Below are 12,471 nucleotides of genomic sequence, written 5' to 3' on the forward strand. Positions count from 1 at the left end.
AAAAACATCTCCATAGAAATTACACATTGGAAAGGAGTGACTAGAATTACTAATAAGAATCATATCGTTTTGGTTTCCCTCATATTATATCATTTAAACAGTACATGCATATTGTCATTGCAGTAGATTAATAAAGTGCAGGAGTAGATCAAAATCTTCTTTTCAGCTTTTCATCATCATGGGGATAATTTATCTGATAGCTGCATCATGCCATGCCAAGTTTTACTATATATATATATTGATTTTTGCTGTTCCCAACATATCAAATTGTTTTTCAAAAGTAATCCTAATTATCACCAAAAACAAAAATCAAGTTGAGTGTTTATACAGAAAATGGTACTGTTTATGCTCATTATCTCTATAATTTGTTTTTTTTTTTACTGATTTATTATTGAAAATCCCCAGTGTGTAAAACAAAAGTTAACAGAAAAGTAGAGTATCCACATTTTCTTTACAAAAAACAAAAAAGAAAAAAGAAAAAATGAAAAAATCAACAATAAGATGTATAAAGAAGGTCGTTTGTTCTAGTCTGGTTTTTCTAAAGCTCAACTAGGCTCCAAAGCTCTCAAAGCTAGCTCTTATTTCAAAAACCAGACTATCTATTTGCTGTTAACGTAGTGTGATATATCATTCAAGCCTTAAAACCCAGGTGGGTAGTTTCTGTTTCCTCTGTTTCCTCTGTTTTCTTTGAAAGCATCTCAGGTTTTAGAGAGAGTGGGAGAGGGGTGGTGTTGAGGAAGAAGAAAAAAAAGAAAAAGAAAAGAAGGAAGAAGTAGTTTTCAGCCTCAGAAAAGAAAGTGTTCTCAACAGGGGGTGGAAGGGGGGTGGTTTTGGCCAAGTGATGCGCTCAGGAGCTTGTGCAGCACAGCAGACCCTCACAGCGGAGGCTGCTTCAGTCTTGAAGCATTCTCTCAGCCTGGCAAGGAGGAGGGGCCATGCTCAGGTCACTCCTCTCCATGTGGCTGCGACTTTGCTGAGTTCAAGAGCCAGTCTTTTGAGAAGGGCTTGTCTCAAATCTCAGCCACATCAAACATCACATCCTCTCCAATGCAGAGCTCTTGAGCTTTGCTTCAATGTGGCTCTCAACAGGCTGCCAACAGCTCCAGCTCCTCTGCTCCAATGCCAGCCATCTCTCTCAAATGCTCTGATTGCAGCACTCAAAAGAGCTCAGGCGCACCAAAGAAGGGGCTGCATAGAACAACAGCAACAGCAGCCGCTTTTAACCATAAAAGTTGAGGTTGAACAGCTTATTATATCCATCTTAGATGACCCTAGCGTCAGCAGGGTTATGAGAGAGGCTGGTTTCTCCAGCACTTCTGTCAAGAACAACATAGAAGACTCTTCAGCCACTTCTGTTTTTCAGTGTTACAACAGTTCCGGTGGGGTTTTTTCTTCACCTTGCTCTCCTTCTCCTCCTGACACCCAGAGAGAAATCATCAATCCCAGCACTTTCTGGCAGACCCATTTCTTGACTTACTCTTCTGATCATCAAAACCCACTTCTCTTTTCCCCTCAAAAGAAATTTCCAACCAACCCCATCACAGCTGGTTCAGCCTCTGTGAAGGAAGATATCAAGTTGGTCTTTGAGGTCCTTCTGAGAAAGAACAAGAGAAGGAACACTGTGATAGTTGGTGACTCAGTGCTCATCACTGAAGGCATAGTAGCAGAGCTAATTTCAAGGCTTGAGAGAGGAGAAGTCCCTGAAGAACTGAAATCAAGCCATTTCATCAAATTCCAGTTTGCACCAGTTTCTTTAAGATTCATGAAGAAGGAAGATGTGGAGATGAACCTTTCAGAACTTAAAAGGAAGGTGCATTCTGTTGCATCATCAGGAGGTGGAGGAGCCATTGTTTACACTGGTGACCTTAAATGGACAGTTGACTCAAATTTCAATGAGAGAGAAGCAGCATCAGATTATTATAACCCAGTTGATCATCTTGTTGCAGAAATAGGAAGGTTAGTCTCTGATTATGGCAGCTCAAACACAAAGGTCTGGTTAATGGCTACAGCAAGTTATCAAACATACATGAAGTGCCAAGTAAGGCAACCTCCTCTTGAGGTTCAATGGGCTCTTCAGGCAGTTTCTGTTCCATCAGGTGGACTTGGCTTAAGCCTCCATGGTTCCAGGTTATCTCTCTCTCTCTCTTGCTCTATAAATTGAATGTTCTTTCATGTCTATTTTTTTTTTTTTTTTTTCCATCTTTGTTTCTCTTCAAGCTTTGTGTTCTCTCAACGTTTTTTGCTGGGACTTTAGCCTGCATTAACGCAGAAACACAGAAAAAGTATGGTTGGTGAGACAGACGTGAACCACTGTCCTGTTTTTTCTTGGTTTTGTCTGCATATAGCCACGGGATATTTACAGACTTGTTTCAGCAGATATTGTAAGGAAATTTTGAAAAAGGAAGGTTTTGAAGGTTGCTTTTTTTTTACTTTATTTTTGTCTTTCTTCATATAGTTTTTTATTTCTTTTTTCTTTTCTTTTTGAAAGAGCATGAATTAATAGATCAACTTTTCCTTTTGAGCAAACAAAAAAAATTAAAAAAAATTAAAAACTGTTAATTTGATTTTCTCATCACCAATTTTGGCCTCTTTCACCACAGCTTTCAATGGCCTTTCCGCGAGGATTAGGATCGAAGAAATTAACTACAAAAAAATATTAAACCTTGTGTTTCAAAAACCAGTGTCCTACTGACAATACATGTATATAGATTTGAACTAATCTACCACATCATAACAACAACCACAATAATAATAATAATATTAAGATATTATAATTTATCTTATGACAAAAATACCATTTAAACATGAAAGGCCGTAATTTATTATGGGTGTAATATTATAGGAGAAACTATACTTACTCCTCTTAGAATTATTTGTTAAATCTGACGGAAAGTCAGCAAAATGACTATAATACCCTTACATCAAATTAAACCTAAAAAATAAAAAAATAAAAAATAAAAAACATTGTCGGGTCTCTATGCTCATGGAAAAAAAATTGAAGATTTTTTGAAATTTTCACATAAATAATAAAAATATAAAGGATAATTTATATCATGTGTGTCACATGTGACATGTTTTCCATTGAATTTAACAGAAAATTCTAACGGCGAAGAGCTAAATAGTTTGGGAGATCAATTTACAAATTTTTCAAGTTTAGAAGAAAATTACAAAATCAATGACAACTTTTTAGATGAGGTTGGGGGTCTATAGTCCTAGAAGAATTCATTTGCATGTGTCACATTGGTGGTTCCACTTTATTCTACTTGAATAAACCCTAAATTTAACACCAAATTAGCTTGTGCAATAGATTGTGTTGTGAACATTATTTGCTTTCCAGTACTTTTTACCAACTTAAATTTTTGCACTTGTGATTTGCAGTGTGCTTGATTCAAAGATAAGCTTATCCCAGAACCCATGTCAAGTGTTGGAAGCAAAGCCATTTAGCAGCAAGGAGGAACAAGATAAGCTCACTTGCTGTCCAGAATGTGCCTCCAATTATGAAAAAGAAGCTCCGTTGTTCAAATCTGGCCAGCAAAAGCTCTTGCCTCCCTGGCTGCAACCTCGTGGGACCGAAGCCCGTCAAAAGGTAATAGAAGTTCCGCTCAATATAAGGGGTTGGCAATTTTTGATATTACATGCGAAATCATCACAAACTTAACATAAAATTAACATATTAAAGTTGAAAGGTCTGATATTTTTAGTTAATAGATTGGATTATAATTGATCTGAACATGATTCGCGACACGACTTGAGAACAGACACAAACCTAACACGAAATTTTGCAGGTTAGGGTTAAAAGGATTTTGACCCGTTTAATTAAATTGGTCAAATTTATAACTGTGTTTTGATATGAGTCAAAACACTCATATTTTTCTTTTTATGTGACAGAAATTTGGAAAGATTATAATTATTTGTATGTTTGTATATATGCTCAGGATGAATTGGTTGAGTTGAGAAGAAAGTGGAACAGGCTGTGCCAGAGCCTACACCATGGAAGGAATGCTCAAAGCTACTCCTATTCTTCATCCTACTCTTCCTGGCCAAGACAGAGCAACACCATCTTCCCTGATTCGAGCTCGATTTCCTTTGCCAATAATTCAGCTTTGAAGTCGGCGAACAGCTCTAATCTCTTCCCTCGATTCAGGCGACAACAGTCCTGCACCATTGAATTCAATTTCACTGGCGGGACCCAGAAAAACCCATCACCGGAACCGAGCTTGGATTCTCTTAAAGACATTGATGGGAAGGAACTGAAGATCACTCTTGCTCTGGGCAACTCTCTGTTCTCTGATTCTGCGGAATTGGTGGAACGGAAAAGTGTAAGAACAATGCAACGAGCTGATACATGTAAGCTACTGCAAGAGAATGTGCCATGGCAATCGGAAACCACTCCTTCAATAGCAGAAGCCTTGATTGAATCGAAGCTGGCAAAGCAGGAGACATGGCTGCTGATTCAGGGGAATGACTGGATAGGAAAACGAAGGCTGACGCGAGCAATTGCAGAATCTGTTTTCGGATCTGCTGATTTGCTGCTCCACATGAACATGACGAAAAGAACCAATGAGGTGATCCCCTGTTCTGAAGTGGTAGCGAAAGCCTTGGAAAATCACGGAAAGCTTGTCGTTTTTGTGGAAGATGTTGATCTGGCTGATGCCCAGTTCATGAAATTCCTTGCTGATCGATATGAAACCGGAAAATTTGGAGAATCGAGCAAAGGAGAGGGTAGTGTAGGCCAAGCAATATTCGTATTGGCTAAGGGCGGTTCCACAAGCTATGAAGAGAAAAAGAATCAAGACTCTGTGATTAGCCTGAACTTGAGAATCAATGAACCAATGAATCAAAGCTATAAATTTGATCACAAGCGCAAACACGAGTGGGATTTGTCGAGCAAGACAAAGGCTGCGAGATATGAAGAAAAGGAAGATATTTCATCATCCTCTGTAGCCTGCGAGAATGGCGGGAATGGCAACGGAAAGAAAGACTTCTCAAGGCAATCGAGCTTCAGCACCCTTGATCTGAACATCGGAGCCGATGATCAGAACGACGAAAGCGACGACAAACCAGGGGAGTACAGCCCGATTTCGAGTGATTTGACTCGTGAAACGACAACCGATCCCCGTAGCTATAATGGGTTTCTGGAGCTGATCGAGAACCGGTTCGTTTTCGATCGGAGCCCCGCCCGGGACAGAGAGATGATAGAGCTTTTCATGTCGAAGATCAAAGCGTCGTTCGAGGATGTCTGCGGGAAGAAAAATGCCGACAGTTTTGTTGTTGAAGAGAGGGTGTTGGAAGAGGTGTTGGTTGGGTCTGCTTCGTTTCCCAACAGCTTGTTTGAGAAATGGCTGAAAGACATTTTTCAAACGAGCTTGCAACAAACGGTCAAATTTGGCGGGAAGGAGGAGGAGGACATGGAGGGTATAGGTGTTGTTAAGCTGTGTTTGGGTGGTGGGAAAGGAGAGGGGATTTTGGAGGATGATGGCTTCATGGCCTCATGTCTACCTAAGAAAGTCAAAGTATCTTCCATGGACTGAGTGGTTTTTTTTTTTCTTTTTTTTTTTTTCTTTTTTTTTTGTAAAATCTTTCACAAATGGAAGTCATGGCCACAATATCCTTATGTAACTGCTCCTTTTTAGAATAGAATGTGTTTTATTTTTCTTTTTATTCTTTATTTTCCAATACCTCCACTTTTAGGATTTGGCTTAGGTGAGTTCAGACTTAATTTTAAGTTTTTACCAGAAAATTAAATTAAATTAAATTTGAACCGTTAAAAATAAAAATAATATATATTTTCTTTTCTCTCCCTCTCAAAAGTTGGGGAAAAAAAAAAAAAAAAACCACTCTACAGAATTGGTTTTGCTATAAGCAGGCCCGAAACATAACAACTTGGGTCCAAAGCATTATAATTATCTAATAATAATTTGCTTGGAAGAAAATTTAAAAAAATAAAAATAAAATAATATAAAATAAAAAATGGTAAAGTCCACTTAATCTCCTCAAATTACTACCCCAATGACAATCTACCTCCTAAACTATCAATTGCGACAATTTACCCCTCAAACTACCAAAACAATAACAAAATGATGAAATTGCCCTTACTAAAATAAAAACAAAATACTAAAATTTAATTTTTTTTTTCAAATTTTTAAGGGTATTTTTGTCTTATTAAAAATTTTATAGGGGTAATTTCGTCATTTTGCAAGCATTAGGAGGTACATTGTTATTGTTTTGGTAGTTTAGATGGTAAATTGTCACAATTGATAGTTTGGATAGTAAATTGTCATTGAAGTGGTAGTTTGAAGAGGTTAAGTGGATTTTACCCTAAAAATAAATAAATAAATAAATAAAAAATAAACGTAATTTCATACTCTAGTATGAATGTTCCTATTGAGTGGCCGATTGCTAGAAAATCTAAGCTGTAGGATGATTTATGATAAATATATGATTCTATGATAACATGTCAACTTTCATATTCAAGAAATCACCAACCGAAAATGTACTATTTATGATCCATTCTTATAAAGCTATTTGTCATACAATTAGAATAACGTGGCAATAAAAATCAACTTTTTTTTTTTTTTAACAAATACTAATTCAATAATTGATTTTTACTGTCATATCATCAAATTATATGACAGTCGTATAACAATCTGCTAAATAACATTATTCTTCCTATGTATATATGCTTTCTTTATTTACCATTCTACTCATTATTATGGCATCCAAAACCATTACCAAATGAGTAATACTATACTCATATTCAAATCTCACTTCCATTAGTTCTATACAATTAGGTTGATGTGACAGTATTCATAAATCTTTAGAACCAACTTTTATTAAAAAATAAAAATTTAAGGACTTATACACAGCGACACAGCCACATCATTCTAATTATATGAGAGTGAGACCAAAATTAAATATTTAGCATTAATCTTACAAGGTAGGATCCCATAATTTTTGAGTTTCAAACTTTCAATTACAAGAGTTTCCTTGTCCTTTAAGGATGCTCTTTCACTTTCTAAATTTCATATATTTTAGATTATTTCTTATGGTGGCACTTTGCGTGTTCCACGCCCATTGGAATCCAGGGCATCCCAACTTGACCCTAATTCCAGACGGCTTTGCTTTCTTTAGACACACCAACAAAAAAAAAAGTGGAGTGTTGAAATCTTTTACCCTCCTTTTAATTTCTTTTCTCGTTTATTAGCATGAAATGCATCCACAAGTCTAACTTGCTTTCCTTCCAACAAGTTTTGGTTTTAAAGAAAAAGGGGAAACTTCACTTTAAACCCCTAAATTATCACGAGATTTGACATACCCACTCGAACTTTGAAATTTTTCAATTTGGACCCCTGAACTTTTAATTGCAGTCAATTTGAACTCATTCGTCAAATTTTAAATGTTAAAAATGAAACAATGACGTTTATACCCCTAACCTCTTTATAAAATTCTAAATTTACCCTTAATTTCAAATATATATTAAAAAAATCATTTTCAAATTTTTTTTTTCATTTTTTTCATTTTTCTTTTTAATAAAAAGAAAATTGAATGGTAATTTTGTCTTTTTAGGATTTTAACTGCAAAAATTGACGAATGGGATAAATTGACTGCAATCAAAAGTTCAGAGGTCCAAATTGAGAAGTTTCAAAATTTGAAGAGGATATGTCAAATCGCGTGCTAGTTCAGAGGTCTAAAGTGAAGTTTTTCCAAAAAAAAATAAATGATATATACTATATTTTTATTCTTACAATATTGACGTATCAGTCTTTATTAACCCGAATTTTTTTTAATAAAGATTGATCTAAAGGTTGATTGAGACAATTACATCAGTATTGGAGGATAAAAATATAATTTTTACCATTACTTTCTAAAAAATTATTGTGTCGTGTGTGAATGCACTTAGAAAGAAATGTTAATTTAAGATGTATCCTCATTCATCCATAAAAGCCATATTATATATAAAGTAATTAATTGTATACTTTGAGAGTATCCCTCGCTTTTTGGTCAGAATCTAATCTCTGGTTAGATCACTATGACAATTGCCCAAATAACACCTTTAATGGATATCAACAAACTTCACAATTTTTAAACTCTTCTTTCGAAGATAAAGTGATGATGTAGCCTAGAACTATTCATCCCTTCATCATTGCACCATATAATATTCAATTGGGTACTTGTTTATAATAGTTTTTATATATATAGTGGTGTTCTCCTAAGAATGGTTTTCTTATATAGTTGTTGGAGTCGTTATAGGCAACTGGTTGATGATGCGAAAACGGTACTAAATAAGTTGTAATCGTGGTAAGTGAAACACACCAAAAAATATGCAAACATGGTAGCTTATCGTTTAGCGAGAGTGGCAATCCAACGATCTTTAGAGAATGTTTGAATGGATTCATCAATTTTTATCAGCTTAAGCTTTTTGGATACATAGTAATCTAACTTGGTATCAAAGTAGAAGTCATGAGTTTAACCTTGACTCTACAATTCACTTCTCATTTCAATTAAATATTTCAGTTTCTTATCACTTTCTATCCACTTAAATTTTTTGAGATAAGTAATAATTTAACTAAAAGATTTTTATCTATGACATTATATTGGGTGATGGAGATGCTTTGTCTTGATTTCAATGAAAGCTATGGAATTTTCTCTCTAAAAAATAAAATAAAAAAAAAAAGAACGGTTTATTATTTTGAAATATTATGACCTAAGCAAATGTCCTTGTAACCCCATTTTTTTTTTCTTTTTCCTTTTTTGTTCTTTTTTCTTTTGCCAAGTAATTGTAAGAGAAAACATAATATAAGTTATAAAGTTAAGGTAAGATTAAAAAATGATCAAAGTGGAAGATTTTAGCAAATGGTGTTGGTGGAACTCACTCACCAGTCACCACAAAAGGTTTCCAAAAACCTTTTCCTAAATAATGTTATCCCCCTCATCATTTGTATATCCTTCAACACTTTAGATGGCAATCAAAGGCCATACAAAATAAAAATGGGGTCATTATAACCAAGAAAAAAAAAGACCAATCACATAATAAAAATTCATTTGGCTTCCACTAAAGCCAAGAACCCTTTTTGGTTCACCACCTATTTTGTTTTTTATTAAAAAAAAAAAAAAAATCAGCATGATTAGTTTGACCTAAAAGAGAGTTTGATAATAAGGAAAGTGATAATTGAATCGAACGGCGGAGGTGGGGCCTGTCTTCCCATGATACAACACAATCATCATTTCTTCCATCTTTGTGTGTTTGATTAAGATATGATAATCCAATTCTTCCACCGCTTTGAAAAAGCTCTCTCAACACTCTTGTAAATTTATTAGGATAAAAGTTTGGTCTATCATCTATCATAGGGGAATGATGGTCTTTACTATCATTGCCACTGTATTTTCAACATAATTACTCCAATGCCATCTTTTAATTGGTCCACCTTACTATAGAAAATTAATTCTAATTCACATATTGAAGTTTTTTTTTTTTTTGGTGTGTATCAAATCAGTCCTCAGGCTTTTTAAAAGTGATAAAATTTATTATTCTATCTACTTTTATTAATGGGCTATTTTTTATTGGGCGATATTTGGTTATAAGTGATGAAAGATGAAGCAAGGGCAACGATGATAAGTTAAGTGTGGAAGAAAACCCTTGATATGATGATGGGCTAAGTGCGATTTTGTTTCTGGTGATATAGAGGGATGGACGTGGTGCCAAAGGACCAGATGGAGAATTGATTTGGCAATATTTGCTGATTGTCGGGAATTGATTATATATGTAGAGATGATACAACGTGATTGAACCAATTGACTTTTTCTTAACACGTGGCAAACTTGGGATCATAAAAAAAAAATAAAAAATAAGAATATTTTTATTACCCTTATTGATCAAATGATAATCATAGGCTATATACATCAATTAGGCATCAATTAAGAAGAATTAATAACAAAAAGATAGATTTGTAATTTACTTTTTTGTTGAACTACTTTGCTAAACAACTATTGTAAAGTCAAAACTCAAACTCTATCATTTGAAAAGAAAAAATTAAAAAAATGGAAAGAATTGTCAATTCCTTTTTTTAATTTTCATGCTTATGGGAGTCATTTTCTTGCTGATCTACCTTCCACCATCCGGAAAAGGTGTGCGAATTAATGGTCACAAAAGTTTAGCAGAAGAAATTCTTCCTTCGGGTTTGAATGATGAGCTCCATCCATCTTCCTTCTTGTTAGATTAATTTTCAGTATTGGGGCCCCTTGCTTTTTCCTGCAATTAGTGCTAAAAGAAAAGGCATCAATTCAATTATATATCTTCAATTGGGGCTAATATATAATTCACTATTTTAACAAGATCTTATACCCAATCAGAATGTTTAACAATGCAATTACACCATAATACCAATCAAAGTTTAACAACGGACAAAAGAATCCAATCATTACATTTCTACTATTGGTCTGCTTTACCAGATTCATATATCAAAATTACCAATATATATATATATATGTGTGTGTGTGTGTGTGTGAGAGAGAGAGAGAGAGAGACTTGTTTGCATAAGATAAAGAAAGGAAAAACTCAACTTACCAGGATTGATCTTCCATTACTTTTGTAATTTTATCTTTAAGCTTTAAAAATTGTTAGTGTAGGATTACCATCTTTCAAATATTTGCAATGTGAACCAAATTTAGGGCAAAGGTAACCCACACACCAAGGAAGAATGTTTGAGAGAGAATACTATTTTTCTATCTTTCATTCATCTTCGTTCATATGCATTTTTTTCAAATTTATCATTGGATCTGTATAACTCACATGTGAGGAGTAATGCTATAGACTATCTTTTATCGTCTCAAAATTGATGTGTCTTTGAAAATTACCCTATGATTTTAAATTGACTACTATTGAATTTTGATCAAATGGTGATTTTAAAAGCCACATTAACTTTGGAAGAATAAAAAGATGATCATTAGCATTACTCCACGTGTAGCATATCTCTATTACGGAAAGACAGATTTTATCTGATGTAGTGTTAATATTGCATCTGTTTTATTTATTTATTTAGGTATGCTTTTTATAAATTAAAAAGATTAAAGACTTTGTCGTTAATTCTAGTTCATGTCTTTATTTATTTATTTTTTTTTATTTTTTTTTTGTAAGCAAATCATGTAGAAATTAAACAGCACCCTTTTCCCCCTCTTCAAATAAAATAAATAAATAAATAAATAAAAGAAAATTAAAAGAAAAAGGTGCCTCTAATTCCACATATCACACACTTTAACTATATATCCTATATATATACTCTCAGTGAGCTAAACTCGAGCCTCCAATGGGAATCTATCTATGTACAGCTTTCGAATTTTTTTTTTTTTTTTTTGGGGGGGTGAATTTTATGAGTAATTGAGTAATGATGGATGATATTTGGTTGTGTTGAGATGAAAATTGAAGGAAATTGCATTAAATTGTGTTGATGGAAATTTAGGAAAAACAGATTAGGTTGTGAACATTTCTTTCAACTACACACGTCAGCCTTTTTATACTGATTGTAACAACTAACATGGGTCACAGCCCAATTACAAAATGCATACCTACTAAATACACCAACTTTGAAATCAACTACCTGACTTTTATTATCTTTTGATAAATTTATTTTAATAACAAAATCAATTAGTTTCCCATTGATTGAACGTTCTAAAATCTTGAATTATACTATTTATTTTTTTCCCAAAACAACCTGTACCATTGGAATGGTGCACTTGGGATAAGAAACAAAGTTTCAATCAAAGCAAGTTCAAACATTAGGATCAAATGATTAGACATATTCCTTCCCACAGAGCATTTTAAGTTAGCATTTGTTTTTCTATATTAAAAATAAAATAAAAATAATAATACTAATAATAATTTTTTTTTTTTTTCCCTCAAAACAATGGTTTCACATTTAGGGTTCCATAATTAGTAAAGTTATTCTTACAGCTTGCTAGCATTTCGTTTTTAGGGATTTTTTTTTTTTTTTTTTTTAAGCATTAGGGGGTTTAGGCCATGAAGATACATTAATCGGAAAATGTCATGGGTCAATAAGTTTTCCATATTTGGCTTATATTCCCTTACAATCAACCATTGAATTTGTGGAATCTACCATTAACTTATTTGTAATCTACATAAGTCTACAAATTCAATGATTGATTGTAAGAAAATATGGGTCAAATATAAGAAACTTATTAACCCCTACCATTTCTTCATTAATTGTGTCCACTCATATAAGTACTATGTATGTGGGATTGGAGAATCTATAACAATTACATGCTCAAATTGCTAACAATTAGAACAGGTAATTGCAATGAATCATCATCCAATTATGTGTCCAGCTTTATATTATGAGTAATAATACACACACTCTCATCCTACCCATCCAGTTGCATATCCTCCTCCCTCTCTTTCTGTCTCTCATATGCACACACGCACAGTTAATTTGTAGCATCCATTCTGAAAAGAAAACA

General features: G+C 33.8%; 1 protein-coding gene across 1 annotated transcript; it reads left to right on the forward strand.

Annotated features, from left to right (window-relative positions):
- Positions 1–548: 548 nt before the first annotated feature.
- LOC132190212 (protein SMAX1-LIKE 4-like) lies at positions 549–5,638 on the forward strand. Its single transcript, XM_059605128.1, has 3 exons — positions 549–2,127; positions 3,379–3,586; positions 3,936–5,638. The coding sequence occupies exons 1-3, from the start codon at positions 842–844 to the stop codon at positions 5,529–5,531; spliced, it is 3,090 nt and encodes a 1,029-aa protein (XP_059461111.1). The 5' UTR covers positions 549–841; the 3' UTR covers positions 5,532–5,638.
- Positions 5,639–12,471: the final 6,833 nt, after the last annotated feature.

Source organism: Corylus avellana, chromosome ca8 (genome assembly GCF_901000735.1).
Source record: "Corylus avellana chromosome ca8, CavTom2PMs-1.0".
NCBI lineage: Eukaryota > Viridiplantae > Streptophyta > Magnoliopsida > Fagales > Betulaceae > Corylus > Corylus avellana.

Bases quoted from the DNA above. Each gene is read 5' to 3' on its own strand.
- LOC132190212 (XM_059605128.1), top strand. From the start codon at position 842: ATGCGCTCAGGAGCTTGTGCAGCACAGCAGACCCTCACAGCGGAGGCT. The intron at 2,128-3,378 runs GTTATCTCTCTC...TGTGATTTGCAG, and splicing joins TTAAGCCTCCATGGTTCCAG to TGTGCTTGATTCAAAGATAA. The intron at 3,587-3,935 runs GTAATAGAAGTT...ATATATGCTCAG, and splicing joins GGACCGAAGCCCGTCAAAAG to GATGAATTGGTTGAGTTGAG.